This window comes from Pelecanus crispus, chromosome 2 (assembly GCF_030463565.1).
Source record: "Pelecanus crispus isolate bPelCri1 chromosome 2, bPelCri1.pri, whole genome shotgun sequence".
NCBI classification, from domain to species: Eukaryota; Metazoa; Chordata; class Aves; order Pelecaniformes; family Pelecanidae; genus Pelecanus; species Pelecanus crispus.
Genome location: NC_134644.1, coordinates 175,042,445 through 175,059,605, shown reverse-complemented (window position 1 = coordinate 175,059,605; position 17,161 = coordinate 175,042,445). Strand labels below are relative to the sequence as shown.

General features: G+C 50.4%; 1 protein-coding gene across 1 annotated transcript in view; it reads right to left on the bottom strand.

Moving 5' to 3' along the window:
• Positions 1-17,161, bottom strand: part of ARHGAP39 (Rho GTPase activating protein 39) — a 131,691-nt gene that overhangs the window by 64,474 nt on the left and 50,056 nt on the right. Inside the window, 1 exon segment of the mRNA XM_075704545.1 lies at positions 6,549-6,980. Within this exon segment, the coding sequence (XP_075560660.1) occupies positions 6,549-6,980 (432 nt within the window).

Below are 17,161 nucleotides of genomic sequence, written 5' to 3'. Positions count from 1 at the left end.
CTCCAGCTCCTAATTATAGCTACGTGCAAAACCCATCTCACTACAGCAGTGTAAGGCGAGTCCAGCGAGACCCAAGCGCTTGGCAACAGCACATTCCCTGCGGATGCAGGGGCCGACGGCATCTCCGACCTGCACACGTGTGATGGGACCGGCCCCAACTTGGTCCACTGCTGCACCGAGGACATGAGGAACGGACTCGGAGCAGCCTCCACCGTCTCCTACCAAACCAGGTGCTCTGGTTCCTAAATCCTCCCGTCACCGCAGGGTGTGGGGCACCTCTGAGTGCAAACTCCAATGAGATCAGTTGCTCAAGACTTGCCCACTTCCCCTGACCTCCTGTTTAAGACCAGACAAGTTCAGGAGGGAAACGCTTAGCCAGAAACCTTGTGGAAATGACTCTAAGACTTAATGTTATGAAACTGGAAGCAAGAGGTTCCACCAGATGACCTCCAGCGCTCCCTTCCACCCTTAGTTCTTCTTGGAAACAAAACCAAGCGCTGGAAAAACATCTTTTTAAATTGTCCTGCCAAGGAGACTTCAACCATGTCCCTGGTTGAAGGTGATTACTCAACCTGCCCCACACCACCCCGTTTTCTAGATCCACTCCCTCCGCAGCCTCACAAATAATCCCCTCCCGTTTCCTCCTTTTGATGCAAATGAGGTATTTCCAGTCATCCAAGACACCACGTGATGCCCACATCCGTCCTCATCTCAGACTTGTTAGGGTTGAGGCTCAGAAACACCAACCGCCCCACGCAGAGGTGACCCCGAATAATTGCTCCCAGCCCCGATATTGCACATACCTACCTCAGGGTCCCTCCTTGGCTGCCCACAGACAGCAAAGCTCAGATGCAGCCCTGGGTGCTGAGACATCAGTGGTCCCAGGAAGGATCTCCAACACCCTTGAGCCCTGCAAGCGCTTGAGCAGTACCCAGCAGGTCTGGCCTTGCCAAAATCAGTGCTCTAAGGTCATCCCATCCCTGGAAACATTCAAGGTCAGGTTGGATGGGGCTCTGAGCAACCTGCTCTAGTTGAAGATGTCCCTGCTCATTGCAGGGTTGGGACTAGATGACCTTGAAAGGTCCCTTCCAACCCAAACCATTCGATGATTCTTTGGTCCCTACAGCAAAGGGCTGCAGCAGTGCTCTTCATCGAGGAAGACTGAAAGCAAGCAGTTTGACCCTCACCTCCCATGGCTAGCTTTTATACACCCACCAGGTCAAAGCCATCGCTTCGGTGGGCAGCCAGCCACGCAGCATCAGAGATGTCACCGAAAGCAAGGCTAGAGGGATCTTGAAAGATCATGTAAGTTCAAGATCTGGCTCACTATCAGTCAAAATTTCACCTCTGCTCACCCAGGGCATCCATGGTGGTATACGTTCTAATGCTTACAAGAAAAAGATGAGGGTAAAATAAAAAAAGCTTCATCCACAGGGTCACTGAGAGCCAGCAACTGTCTGACCTCCATGGAGTGGCTTCCTACTCGTGCCTCAGGAATAGAGAGGCATGGTATTTACTGCTTCCTTCTACAGAAGCTTTCACATCTTCAGGTATTTAAGCCCCACAAGAAACGCCTGGCTCGTCTGTGCTGTAACACTCCTTGCCTGAAGCAGCTTTCCTAAGTTTTAAGACTCAGACAGGTACAGAAATGAATATATTGTATAGAAATACATTTTTTTTTTTTTTGGCTTGTGCCTGGAAGTCGCTCATGGTCAGAAACCAACGCTAAAATGCAGAGATACCCTGAATACTGAGAAGCCCGAGGCACAAACGCCTGAACTGGCTCTGCCCTTTGTAGCTGCTATCGCCGGAATCAAAAATCAATTTTTAATTTGCACAGCTCATGTTTGGCTTATCTGTCCTGGGCCTGAGAGCATCCGCCACTTCTGGAGATGAAATCTCTGCATCCATGCAAGCTTTCTTGCAGATCGGCATAAGCAAGCCCTCCTTCTTCATCTGCGCTTCGCTGTAGAAATCAGAGCTGGATAAAAGCCCGCGGTTGTCCAGCTACAGCCCATCCCCGGGGCCGTGGAGCCAACACCCCACCACAGCATCCCTGGCAGCTGCCTGCAGCAGCGTGCAGAGCCTGTGCATCAGCCTGTGCTTTACGCACTTCCACACCCATTCCACGTGGATTTAACCGTTCAGCTGCCCGCGCTACGCTGGCGCTTACGCCGATGTTTCTGCAGCTTCCCATCCACCCCATACCTGCTGGAAGTGCTGCATCTGCCAGGCTCAACCAGGCTCAACCACATTCTCCCCTTTCAACCCACAGCATCTCTCCTTCCCTTGAGGCAGCTGCAGCAAAGACCATGCCATTTCTGGTGGGAATAAGGTTATTTTTGCAGGCAGACCTCCCTCGTGGCAAGAGCTGCGAGGATGCGCGGTAGCGACAGACCACGCTGCAGCATCCTCACGCCCTCCAAGGGTTACCTCTGCATTTGGAAATCACTCCCTTAATATCTCCTGGTGACCTTGAGGTCTCAGCAAAGCTTTCCAGGCTTTCCAGCACGCCCAGTCCAGTTGCTCGGAGGGGAAGGCCAACGAGGGAATGTCATTTTTTCCAGCCAGGACATGAGGGTCAAGCGACTTTAATGCGCTTCCATGGGAGTGGGATGTTCAGCTGAGCTGAAGGGACAAGACCGTTGTGTCATCTCTAGGGATGCAGGTGAAATCTGTCCACTGAGCGGGAATATCTGCTCCCTCTAGTGGCATCTGTTTTTTAATTTTTATTTTAGTTTTAAAGCTAGGAGACCTGGTATCCGCTCTGTGCCAGCCCCCAGCAAGGCCAAGGCTATAAATTGCCCGGGCTGAAAGGACACGCAGCCCTCCAGCAGCCAGGAGCAAATCCACCCCATGGCTGGCTTGCTCTCCTCCACCAGCAAAGCCAGCAGAAGGTTTCCACAGGTTAAGCCTTTCTATTTGAGAGCCCAGGTGCAGTCTTCCCTCCTCCCACCCTACCCAGCAGCTTTGCATCCCATAATACACCTGCCCAAGCACTGGAAAAGGAGAGAGAACGTGTGGGTGGAGGACAGGAAGGATTAGTGACCTGCAGTGGCCACACTAGCTTCTGCGGTCCAGCACGCAAGCGCTTTGCGGAATGGACCCTCCCCCAGGAAGCCACTGATCCTGCACGTGTTCCTGCAGCAAAGCCCAGGCAGATTAAAACCCACCCACACGGTCCCTGTTAACCTTTCACGCTGCTTCGGGAACCAGCTCCTGCTTCACCGACCGCCTCCATGGCTGCATCCAAAGCAGCGTGGCCAGCAGGTCGAGGGAGGGGATTCTCCCCCTCTACTCCGCTGTCCTGAGACCCCCCTGGAGCACTGCGTCCAGCTCTGGGGTCCCCAGCACAGGACAGACATGGACCTCTTGGAGCGCGTCCAGAGGAGGCCACGGAAATGGTCCGAGGGCTGGAGCACCTCTGGTATGGAGAAAGGCTGAGAGAGTTGGGGTTGTTCAGCCTGGAGAAGAGAAGGCTGCGGGGAGACCTTCTTGCGGCCTTTCGGTACTTAATGGGGGCTTGTAAGAAAGATGGGGACAGACTTTGGAGTAGGCTTTGTAACGACAGGACAAGAGATAATGGTTTTAAACTAAAAGAGGGTAAATTCAGACTAGATCTAAGGAAGAAGTGTTTTACGCTGAGGGTGGTGAGACACTGGCCCAGGTTGCCCAGAGAGGTGGTAGATGCCCCATCCCTGGAAACATTCCAGGCCAGGTTGGACGGGGCTCTGAGCACCCTGATTGAGGTGAAGATGTCCCTGCTCATGGCAGGGGGGTTGGGCTGGATGATCTTCAAAGGTCCCTTCCAACCCAAAGCATTCTGTGCTTCTATGTTTCTATGGCTCACAAAGCTCTGGAGCGGGTGCAATGGGCTGCTACTGCCCATGGGAGCACTGCGGACCATGCCTTTCACCGACCTCCAGGTTCCTCCTGCCACGAGGTCTGGAGAAGGCTTAGTGATGGGGAGTTTAAAAAAAGACAGAGAAAACAATGTTCTCATGGACAGCTGGGACCAGTTCAGCCCAAGGGCTGGGAGCACCGAGCAGCTCGTTTGCCAGCTGTGAGATGACCTGTTGGCCAACCCCACCAGGGAGAGGTGGAAAGTCCATCCTTGGTGCTCGCTGCATAAAAAAATATGGAGCTGCAGGAGTAAATACCTGAGAAAGAAACAGTCCCTGAGCCCAGCCTGCTGCAACACGGAGCGCTCCCCCGAGGGGAGCCCGTTATGAAACAGCAACTGCAATCCTAGAAACAAAACCCAATGATTCCGGTCTGCACACCCCAAAACAGCCTCCCAACAGTGGTCGCCCTCGTTCCTTGTGCCCAGGATGACTTCCCCTGCCCATCCAAACCCAGGCATGGGAGATCCAAGCGCATCGGATCCCTCCAAGCGAGGGCAAGTGCCCAGAACCCCTGGGCAGATGCAGGCAGCACCTCATTTATTTCTCTTGATGCTTGGCATCATCTACGCTGCTTGCAAGAAGGACACGTGCCAGGACAGGTCACGTGCAGGAAGGCAATAAACCACCTGCAGCTCAGCAGCGTCGAGCTGGGTGGAAGAAGGAGGAATTGGGCGACCCAGAAGATGCTGGGAAGGTGAACCCAGGTGGGATGGAGGTGTAGGGCAGCGAAGCAGATTTACAGATCTGGGCAAGAAAAGTGTTTGGCACTAGGAGGGAGGAGATGGGAGGGAGAGGAGATCTTTGCTCACACGTGGGTCAGCCAGCATGACAATAGGGCCCTGGGAGAAAGGACGAGCAGTTTCGGCACAACTCCTGGAGTCCCTTGGTCTTTATCCCGAAACTCTTCAAGAAAGGCATTATTCTGCCATACCTGTGCAACGCCCAGCGCAGAGGGGTGGGAGAAATATATTCTCCATCTCAGCTACAGTCAAACGAAGCAAGACATGGGGTGGGCAGGAGGGTTATGGCCATTCTGGATGCTAGTACTTTCATTTGACAAAGCATTCCCACTCCAGAGGGAATCTGTATTCGCCACGGCTGAGGATTTAGTGTTACCAGACGCATCCTGCACAAGCAGTCTCTGATGGATGACGTTACCTGAGGCCAGAAGCTAGAAGTAGGGGTGAGAGGCAGGGTGCAGTAGGCTGCTGCCTGTAGCTGGTCATAGAATCATCGAATCATTGAATGGTTTGGGTTGGGAGGGACCTTTCAAGGTCATCCAGTCCAACCCCCCTGCCATGAGCAGGGACATCTTCAACCAGATCAGGGTGCTCAGAGCCCCGTCCAACCTGACCTTGAATCTTTCCAGGGATGGGGCATCTACAGCCTCTCTGGGCAACCTGGGCCAGTGTTTCACCACCCTCAGCGTAAAAAATTTCTTCCTTAGATCTAGTCGGGATTTACCCTCTTTTGGTTTAAAACCATCACCCCTTGGCAGGGCTTGGTATTTTTGGGGATGGGCAAGCAAAGACTGACTTAAATAGCCAGCAGCGTACCCTGAATGACCCAGCTGGACCTGGCCGCTGTGGGCAGCCGTGTCTGCCACCCAACATCCTTATAATTGAACATCAAAACCGTCTACCTCTCCCAACAGCACCTGCCTTGCGAGGAAAGATGCCATCCCCACACTCAGCGATTTTATCAGAGGATCTCCCAAAAGCTCGGCGAGATTAAGCCTACCCTCATGGGCTAGACACGCGGAGGCAAGGCTGTGTCTGAGGTCCCACATGAAAGCACTTGCTGAGCTGGGAGTTCCTGTTCCCGTCCTGCGTGGCCATGAGATCACCCAGCCGCAGTTTCTGTGCGCCAGCTGTAAGGAAGCAGAACTAGTTTGCGAGCAGAAATCGCGCTGCTGATTGCTCGCCAGTGACGCTCTTCGGTTATTAACGTTGTAAGAGGCGTCACTGAAGAGAATACAAATATATTTAAGTAATGAACCGCCTGATTTGCAGCTCGCAAGCCATAAAAGCATGAAACAAAGAGCAGCAACGCAGATGTCTCAGGACGTTGTCCATATGCAGCTGGACCTTAGAAACTGAGCACTAACTCACTGTTCAGTTCGAAGCTTCTCCTTTATAAGAGAAATAATCTCTGCCAGGAGCTCCGCAGACCACTGGATCAACCCATGGCTGCGGCATGAATCATGCTGCCTTAGTAGGGAGATCTTATCCAGGGAAATCATGTAAAATGACGCCACTCTCTAAAACCACGAATTTCAGAGGACAAGAAATTATTTCTCTAACGTACCTTTCCGGAGGGAACATCTAAGGTGCCCGTAACAAGGAGCAACACCTTTCACAGGTGTTTATACCTCTTCCTCCTATGATCGTTTTATGGATGAGCAAATGTGCTCTCTAAGACTTGGTGCACAGACCCATGAGCAATCTAGCTAGAGGAGCCCGCCGTAAAATACCCCTACGCAACAGAAATAAGGAGCTGCAGGACAAGGGCTCTGCTCTCTGCTCTTCCACAGCGCTGGGAGGCTATCAGGGTACCCGAACTTGCAATTTTATTGCACCAACCCGTCACTGAGCTCAGTCGCACGCGCTTTTGATACGCCGGCAGAGCCAGCCTTGCTTTTACCTTTCCGTTTCTTCTTTCACTATGGCATACTGGGTTGACTGACGGCTCGACCTCTGCTCCTGCACCTTCTCGCTGCCCTCCAGCTCCTGCTCCAGGGAGGAGCTGGTGCTGCCCTCCCTGCTGACATTGCTGCTTCTCCCGGGGCTGTTCTCCGTGGAAGCCCTCGGCGACTCCGTGTTCTGCTTCAGGGTCTGCAGCTTGGCCAGAGGGATGATATCGCAGTTCTGTGGCCGGTGCCACACCGTCCTCTGTGTGGTGGCATTGTAGTAGTAGAAACGGGAGGTGTTGGGGTCGAAGAGCTCCCACCACTGGTTTTCATTCGTGCGTTTGATCCGCACCCCAGCGGGAGGGTCCCACACGCACTCCCCCGTGATGAGGTTGGCGTACATGCGCTCCCGGGTTCGAGGCTCGATGATTTCCACCCATTCCAGCCTGAAGGAGAACAAACAGAGAGAGAGAGAGACTTCAGCTAGATGATCTTTAAAGGTCCCTTCCAACCCAAACCGTTCTGATTCTATGATTCAATGCTTGCAGCAAGCGCTCGCAGCATCTGGGGAGGCGGGATGGAGAAGAAGAACGGCTTGGGTGAGGACAGCAACTCTTTCTTCCTCCCCCGACAACGCTGAGTCCCGCAGCAATATTTACACTAAAATAGAGTATTTGCAAAGGGCTGCAAACCAGTCCCCGCTTTTCAGCTCCCAGGGGAATTCAGCAAGCCTGCAAGCCAGCTAAAATAAACGCCTGGGTTACAGCACCCCAGCATTGCCCCGGCTCACGGCTTCCACCCCGAGCCCTCTGCGTTTCACAGTCTGAACTCTTCGGGGCACAGACCCGGCGGCTGCAGCGTGCCCGGCACGACGTTGGCAGTGAAAGGCAGGGGGGAGGCGAGAAACCGGAGAGACAGAGCCCAGCCGGAGGCACCAACCTGGCGATCAACGCACTTCTTCTGCAAGGCCACCCCGCAGCTCTGTGCTGCCGCCCAGACAACCAAGCCCGGCAGCATTTGTCCATGCAAGACCTGCAGACGATGGCTTCAACCCCCTGCAGCCCAGCTGGAGCGGCGCTGCTCCCTGGCATGAACCCCGGTGTGCCGGCGTCGGGCTCCCGCACGGCTCTGCCAACGCCCCTTCCCTCCGTCTCGATTTCAACACTCGGCAAAGGCGCCAGCTCTCCGGCACGCGTGTCCCACCTCCGGCATCTTCCCCGAAGCACCCGCCCCGACACACCTCGACTCAGCGATTACCACAGGCTGCTTCAACACCGAAACCCAGCGGTGGGAGGGACGGAGCCAGCGAGGAACAAACAGACCCAATCATGTCCTGGGCTCAGAGGAATGGAATGGAATGGCATGGAATGGCATGGAATGGAATGGAATGGAATGGAATAGAATAGAATAGAATAGAATAGAATAGAATAGAATAGAATAGAATAGAATAGAATAGAATGGAATGGAATGGAATAGAATAGAATAGAATAGAATGAAATCGAATCGAATCGAATCGAATAGAATAGAACGGCATGGAATGTAATAGAACGGCATGGAATGGAATAGAATGGCATGGAACGGCATGGAACGGAACGGAATGGAATGGAATGGAATGGAATGGAATGGAATAGAACAGAATGGAATGGAATAGAATGGAATGGAACGGAATGGAACAGAATGGAATAGCATGGAATGGAATGGAATGGAATGGAATGGAATAGAACAGAACGGAACGGAACGGAACGGAACGGAATAGAATAGAATAGAATAGAATAGCATAGCATAGAATGGAATGGAATGGAATGGAATGGAATGGAATGGAATGGAATGGAATAGAACAGAATGGAATAGAACAGAATGGAATGGAATAGAATGGAATGGAATAAAATGGAATAGAATGGAATGGAACAGAATGGAATAGCATGGAATGGAATGGAATAGAATGGAATGGAATAAAATGGAATAGAATGGAATGGAACAGAATGGAATAGCATGGAATGGAATGGAATGGAATAAAATGGAATAGAATGGAATGGAACGGAATGGAACAGAATGGAATAGCATGGAATGGAATGGAATGGAATAAAATGGAATAGAATGGAATGGAACGGAATGGAACAGAATGGAATAGCATGGAATGGAATGGAATGGAATGGAATGGAATGGAATGGAATGGAATAGAATAGAATACAGTAGAATACAGTAGAATAGAACAGAACAGAACAGAACAGAACGGAATGGAATGGAATAGAATAGAATACAGTAGAATAGAACAGAATGGAACAGAATGGAATAGAATGGAACAGAACAGAATAGAATAGAACAGACAGAATAGTTCCAGCTGGAAAGGACCTACAGCGATCATCTCGTCCAAACGCCTGACCACTTCAGGGCTGACCAAAAGTTAACGCGTGTTATTAAGGACATTGTCCAAATGCCTCTTCAACACTGACAGCCTTGGGGCATCGGCCACCTCCCTAGGAAGCCTGTTCCAGTGTCTGACCACCCTCTTGGTATAGAAATGCTTCCCAATGTCCAGTCTAAACCTCCCCTGGCGCAGCTTTGAACCATTCCCACGCGTCCTACCATGATACCGGGGAGAAGAGATCACCTACACGCTGCTCAGTGCCCACCCCGTGCACATTTATTGAATCAGGAGTCGGCCTCACGTTGGTGCCTGCATAGAGTATGGAGCTCATCACCAACATATGGAGCAGAAAATGAGGTTTAACCTTCCTCCCATCGCCCCATCCCCTGCTGAGCTAAGGACCAGGCACCGTCAGCCCAACACGGTGACCCAGCTCACTCAAACACAGCAAAGGCGGGTATTGAAATCATAAAGCGGTAAACGGAGCTTAGAAATGCAAAAGAGGATTAAAAGGCGGTGTAATCCCAAAGAACAGACAATTTAGCTGATTTTTCAGATTACCCCAAACACTGCAGGTGTCACCTTTTGCTAATCCGGGGGATACCCGAGGCTTACAGGCAGCCGCACCTTACTCAAATTCTTCATTTTTGTGTGGGCTTATGTAAAAAGATACAAGGGATGTTCGTAGTAACTAAAATTTCTTACTTGGAATTTGTCCTTGTCTGCATTTACAAGTCCGTTAAGAAAGGTATAGAAATAGATAAGGAAAAAAGAAAGCCCCCTGCGTGCTAAGCGAAGCTTATCAAACTAGGTGGCATTTAAAACTGACACATTCGGTGAGTCAGACGAGTGACAGATCGCATCTCGCCACCTTTTACTGGGAGCGAGTTCCCTGCGGGGTTTTCAGAAATGCCCAATTTGCTCAAGCACTTGCAAGAAAATAAGTTCTCAGGGGGGCACTTACCTGCCCCCAGGTAGCCAGAGACGCTGGCAGCCTGGCCCCAAGCCCTCTGGCTGGTCCAGCTCATCTTCCAACTCGATTTAAACCACTGGATTGAAAAAAAGGAGTGGGCTTTTCAGGTGCCAGAGGTTCCCAGCTTTGCACAAACATATCTAAATGACAGAAACGTCCCCACCTCTTCTTGGCACAGAGAGAAGAAGTTGCAGTTAAGCTTTTCATAGAATAGAATCCTAGAATCGTTTAGGTTGGAAAAGACCTTTAAGATCATCCAGTCCAACCATTAACCTACACTACCAAGTCCACACTAAACCAATCAAGGGCAGACCAGACTGAACCATGTCCCCAAGTGCCACCTCTGCCCGTTTTTTGAACGCTTCCAGGGATGGTGACTCCCCCACCTCTCTGGGCAGCCTGTTCCAATGCTTGACCACCCTTTCCATGAAGAAATTTTTCCTAATTTCCAACCTAAACCTCCCCTGGCGCAGCTTGAGCCCATTTCCTCTCGTCCTATCGCTAACTGCTTGGGAGAAGTCTCTTTGCAGAACAGAGACTAAAAGCACTCGGAGAAGCGCAAATCCTATACCATGCCTCGTCTCATTCTGCAAAACCTAACAAGTAGCTTTAATGCGGCATGACAGTACAGCTGGAGGCCAGCTCAAGCTTTGCAGAGGTAAATATTTTCTCCAGGTTTCCACTGAAGGCTTTAATGCGGGTCTGAGCGTGATGCACTGACCCAGCATTTTCCATTGAAATGATTTTGGCCCTAGATCGACGTCAGCGCTTGGCTCCCAATTTTAACGCTTCTCTTTGACCACCTCGGTTTCAACCGATCTCCACGGGGTTAAGGGCAGCTGCTTCAGCAGGGCTTTGGATCTTCGTACCAAGAAGATATTGGACTATCTGCATCAGGGAGGAATAAAAAGTCCTTCATCCAGTGTCCCTCCAGGGTGAAACGAGAGCTCAAGTGCTCCACAGTTATCACAGGGAAGCAAAAATAAAGTAGACTAGACTACGATAGGCTAGGACAGGATAGACTGGGATAGGATAGGATAGAATCATGGAATCGTCCAGGTTGGAAAAGACCTTTAAGATCATCCAGTCCAACCTAACATTACCAAGCCCACCACTAAACCAGTTACGGGTCGAGTAGCAATTTTGTGTTTCCTAGTAAAAACTAGGAAAGGATAGGATAAAAAAAAAAAAGCTGCGTCAGGGGAGGTTTCGATTGGATATTAGGGAGAACTTCTTTACTGAAAGAGTGGTCAAGCATTGGACCAGGCTGCCCAGAGAGGTGCGGGAGTCCCCATCCCTGGGGGGGGTTCAAAAAATGGGTAGACGTGGCACTTGGGGACATGGTTTAGTGGGCATGGGGGTATTGGGTTGATGGTTGGGCTGATGATCTTAGAGGTCCTTTCCAACCTTAATGATTCCTAGTTTGTACTTTCATTAAAAACTAATCCAGCCACCAAGCCAGGAAACATGAAATTATGACTCTCCCCTGAACTGGTTTAGTGGTGGCCTTGGTAGTGTTAAGTTAATGGTTGGACTGGATGATCTTCAAGGTCTTTTCCAACCTCAACAATTCTATGATTCTATGATTCTAAATAGGATAGGATAGGATAGGATAGGATAGGATAGGATAGGATAGGATAGGATAGGATAGGATAGGATAGGATAGGATAGGATAGGATAAAAATAGCCCCCTGGGGCTTGAAAAAGATGAAGCTCTCTTTGGACCCAACAGAACTGGATCATCATGGGCTATAAATCAGCCAGCGTAAAAGCCTGCAGCATGCCAAAAGAAAAAGTTAGTACATTAAGGAAACGTAGGACCTTTTGTCCTAGAGCCCTTAATTTCCTCTTGGTTTTCAGCGTGAATTATCAGCTTAATAACGTCGGGCAGTGTCTGGGCTACAGGTCCTCTCTCTCCACGTCATTATTTTCCCTCCCTGTTGGAGAAGAAGAAATTTAGCATTCACATTTCTCCTTTCTCCCCAGTCTTTTAATTTACTGGGGTAATTCATCAACTCAAACAGCTCAATATGCTGCACCTTCACAAAGCAGAGGATCAATAGCCAAGGGCCACCCTCCTCAGTCCTGTGCTGGGCAGCAGAAAGAGAGAACAAAAATCTTCCATCAGATACACAAATCTGAGATTCATCTGCCTGAAAGTCAAACAAAATCCACGTGTCTGGAGCGGCTGGACCTGTGGCACAGACAGAGAAGCTGATGTACCTATGTGATAGCAAATTTGGAGAAGAAAACCCACAGGATTAGGAGACAGGGCTCCGATAAAGGCATATTTTATTCCAAACCCTATCTTATTTTTGCAAAAAACCTCTCATGTTGCATTTTTTTTCCTCAGAAGCACAAACCTCAGGGCTAAAATTCCTGAGTATTTGCCCAAAATAGGGTCCATGCACAGTATTTCCCAGGTATAAGGCCAGCAGTGGGGATAACAGGTAGGGGTGCAACGTGCCGCTGCTGTAGGTTCAGCACAACTAATCTGGGTACCAGATGCAGTCTTGGCCCAGAATTACCATCGTTATTTACTGCCTCAGCCAAAAAACCCTCCTCGATGGGTAGTAGAGAAGTCTGCTGCGAGCTCCGGTAGCCAAATTGACTCAAGACCTATCTCACCATAGCACTGTGCAGCGCAGTAATCTAAATTTAAATAGCCTGTTAATTATGGTCCAAGACAGTGCAGACCTTATTGCTGTTGGGTTAAAGGGATTTATAACCGATGCAGGAGAGTGGAAGGTGCCCAGGGAGCCTCAGACTGACGGTGCTGTCTAGAAAACCTCCGCCTCATTGTAAAGGAAAGGCTCCAAAAAGCCTCAAGACTTACCCAAAATCCATTTTTTTCCCTGCACTGTCCAGAAAAGGAGCCCAGCTGATGCTTGGATTAGATTTCTGAAAATGCAAAGCCAGCTGAAATGAACCCTGGACTTAGTTTAACTTCGTAACTTTATTCAAAAGCCCACGAAAATCAACTGAACTTCAAGTCGCAGATGCCTTATTTTGCTGTTTAAGGAGAAGATCCTCACCCTGAGCTTCCCCAGGAAGGAGATTCGGTCCTACAGCGATGATGTTGTGTATTTTCTCCTCCACCCCAGAGCAATTCGGGATCGGAGACACAGTGAGAAAACCGGGAGAGAACAAATACCCCGCCTCGCCTCGTTGCTGTACAAACCCTGCAAGGACATCCCGCTGTTCACGTCCTCCGACTCATTTTTTTCAGTTGTTTCCACCACGCGCCCCATTGGTTTAATTGTTGTGGCATCAGTTGCTGCGTACTTAATGCACGGCAATGCCATCTCCTTGGAAAACCCTTTTTGGTTTTTTGGGGCTGAATAATGCCGAAGGATGCTCGGGGGATGCTGACGGTCACCTCCGCATGCAATGAGCGCAAGAGCATCCTCCTGATGGACCACAGGCGTGTGCGGGATGATGAACATCCCATGCCCGTGAGGTTGTGGCTGTGATGATGAACGATGGTTCATAACCACAACCCCGAGGCACGGGGGCCATCAGAGGGCTTCCAGCGCTCGTATTGGGATAGAAGTTGGGTTTTAACGAGCCAGAATCTGTATCTTGATGGTTAACGTGGCCTCAGAGAGCCACGGAGGCTCTTGGGTGACTTGGGTGTTGCTTGCTGAGTGACCCACTGATCAATACCACCCATGCCTCGTCCAGACATCATTCCAAAAAGCTACCTCTGCATCCCTCCTGACACCACAGCAATTAATGCCATGAGCCAATCCGATTAGGAGAAGTTGAAATTTCTAAGTATTTTACACTTAAAACGACTTGGAATTTATTGGTAAGTGCAGTTACAAGGGGAAAAATAGCTGAGCAAGCATCTTTCTGTATCAGAGAGTAATGGGGTCAGAAGCCTGCATCGATTCGGCAGGCATCTCGGTCAAAAGGAAACGGCTCAGAGCAAGGACCTCCCGTGTAACTGGAGGGGGAAGAAGCTGGAGGGTGGGTTTTTTTTAACTCTTAAACCCTCCAAGAAGGAGCAAAGTATGCCCAGGAGGATCAAGCAGCACCAGCTTTACACAGACCTGAGGCTTCAGCTTAACACAGCAACAGCAATTCAAATTCCCACTCCTTGGTGAGGTTTTGGAGGCCTGGCCCAAGCCTACCCTAGAAGGGTGAGAGCAAGGCACTTGGAAGCAGCTCTACAGCACTTGGGGTGCTCTGCTCCCCAAGTCTCTCACCCCTGGGTGATGGCTTTGGCATGGTGGTGTTCCAGATCCAAAGACGTCCAAGAACCAAAATCCCCCCGGTTAGTGCACAATCCCACAAAGATGACGATCCCCATCTCATTCCCACCCTGAAAATTAAAATAAAAATTAAATTAATCATAGAATCATCAAATGGTTTAGGTTGGAAGGGATCTTTCAAGGTCATCTAGCCCAACCTCCCTGCAATGAGCAGGGACAGCTTCAACCAGACCAGGTTGCTCAGAGCCCCATCCAACCTGACCTGGAATGTTTCCAGGGATGATCTATAACCTATACTACAATCTATACTATGTTGCTTTGATTCTTAAATGCCCTGGCTCTCAGCAGGACAATTAGGTTTATTATGCGCATGTTATTTTGCAGGAATATTTTATTTAAAAAAAATTCTTTAAGCCACCAGGAAAACGTAGTTCCTTGGTGCCAAGCCTTAGAAAGTCCAGGCTGATGAACGCAGGCACAGCGCAGACACAGAATTGCTGAGCGTCAGCAATAACACTATATTAACTGTAGGTAGGTTATAGTCAGCAGAGTATCAAAGTGTTTGGGAGCTGGGACTTGTTTCTGCACTAGTAATTTCAGTGCCAATGAACATTTTTACGAAAATACATCATTAACCCAAAAGGTGTAATACTTCCTCGCTAACTGGCCTGACAGATGCAGGCAGCTTGAAAAAATATCAGGGCAGGCTACCAAAGGAGCAGAGCTTCTTGCTACGGCAGCTGGAGCTGGCAGAAAAGCTTTGAGTGGGATGGAGTTACCAAAAAAAATCCAGCCTTTCCCACCGAGCAGGAGTTACCTGCTTAGGGTGCAGGTGCTGAACCAGGGAGTTGGTAAATGAGGATGCAACGTGCCATGAGGGTTGGCCAACGCGTGGATCCTTAGCAAGCCCTCAGAGACCAGGCAAACAGCTTCTGCTTCTCCACTGTTTGCTCCCCCGGAAAGCCAAACCACAAAATGGCTGTGCTGCCTACGCACACTGGTCCTCACCCTCCCTCCTCCTGCCAAGGGAGTCATGCTGATAGATGAACCCCAAAATTGGTCATGCTCCCCCCAAAATCCCAAGCCAACCGTGGTATAGCTTGACTCCAGTTGTCCTGCATCCACCACATCACAGTAATGGTCCCTGGGCAAATCTCTTCTGGGATGGTCACAAAATCATTTCAGTTCCCCTCCCTTGTAGGGAACTAGGTTGAACCACACCACCACATCTTCTACGTGGGGGTAGAAGAGCAGATGCTGTAGTTCAGTGGGCACAGAATCATTGAATTGTGGTTTGGGTTGGGAGGGACCTTCAAAGATCATCCAGTCCAACCCCCCCTGGTATGAGCAGGGACGTCTTCAACCAGATCAGGGTGCTCAGAGCCCCGTCCAACCTGACCTGGAATGTTTCCAGGGATGGGGCATCTACAGCCTCTCTGGGCAACCTGGGCCAGTGTCTCACCACCCTCAGCGTAAAAAATGTCTTCTTATCACTCCTGGAAATCGCGAGTGCATCAGCCAGCAGGAGAGCCTCGCAGCCAGCATCTCCGCTCCGTTTCCCTGCCACTCCCTACTGAATGGAAGTTTTGTTTCTCTTTTTCCAAGCTCTAGGGTTCGAGATCCCGCTCTCCCGCCGCGGGAACGGACCCCCGGCTACCCGCAAAACCAACGCTTATTAACTTCTGACAGCCTCATCGTGCACCCCACGCCATAATATTCCTGCCGTCGCCTGGCGCTGCGATGGTTACATCATGTCTAATCTTCGCCGCGTCAGCCCGCTAACCTTCCCCTGACATTGCAAAGTCAGTCAGATCCCTTCCCCATCAAAGCAGCGCGGCGTTAATACACGCAGCCGACGGCTCTTGCCTGCCGGAGCAGGATTTTCCTTTTTTTATTTTATTTGAAAGGGATGAGCAAAGACTCAGGCCAACAGACAACTGATTCGTTTTGATAGAAAAGTTTATTATTTCCTAAGGTGGCTTGAGAGTTCAATCTCTGCCTTGTCAGCACTTTCCTCCTCACTGAAATTACTGCAGATACATGTCAAGACGGAGCAGAGGTCTTTCTTTGTTTTCTCCCACTGTCCTGAAATAGCTATTGCCTAGCAGGGGATGCAGCGCTGCTGGCAGTCACGTGCTGGATTTCTTTCCAGATCCTTACAAGCTGCAAGGTTCGGGGTATTTATGTAGTTACGGATCAAGGCCAGGAGCTGCCGGAGTATCAGGCTGGATCCGGAGCTCTGATTTTGCCCGACATTCCCCCCGCTCCCCATATAGATGGATGAAAAATGGGACATGAGCCGGCAATGTGCGCTCGTAGCCCAGAAAGCCAACCATCTCCATGGCTGCATCCAAAGCAGCGTGGCCAGCAGGTCGAGGGAGGGGATTCTCCCCCTCTACTCCGCTGTCCTGAGACCCCCCTGGAGCACTGCGTCCAGCTCTGGGGTCCCCAGCACAGGACAGACATGGACCTCTTGGAGCGCGTCCAGAGGAGGCCACGGAAATGGTCCGAGGGCTGGAGCACCTCTGGTATGGAGAAAGGCTGAGAGAGTTGGGGTTGTTCAGCCTGGAGAAGAGAAGGCTGCGGGGAGACCTTCTTGTGGCCTTTCAATACTTAAAGGGGGCTTGTAGGAAAGATGGGGACAGAGTTTTTAGGAGGGCCTGTAGCAATAGGACAAGGAGTAATGGTTTTAAACTAAAAGAGGGTAAATTCAGACTAGCTCTAAGGAAAAAATTTTTTACGCTGAGGGTGGTGAGACACTGGCCCAGGTTGCCCAGAGAGGTGGTAGATGCCCCATCCCTGGAAACATTCCAGGTCAGGTTGGACGGGGCTCTGAGCACCCTGATCGAGGTGAAGATGTCCCTGCTCATGGCAGGGGGGTTGGACTGGATGACCTTGAAAGGTCCCTTCCAACCCAAACCACTCTATGATTCTATGATTTTATGGGTAGACTAAAACGTACCCGCCGTATCCAGAGATCTCCACCAGTTCAAAAGGCAGCAGCACAACCTACGTGTTGATGTCTGAAGAGATGCAGGAGCGGTGGGTAAGTGCAGCTGGAGATGACTG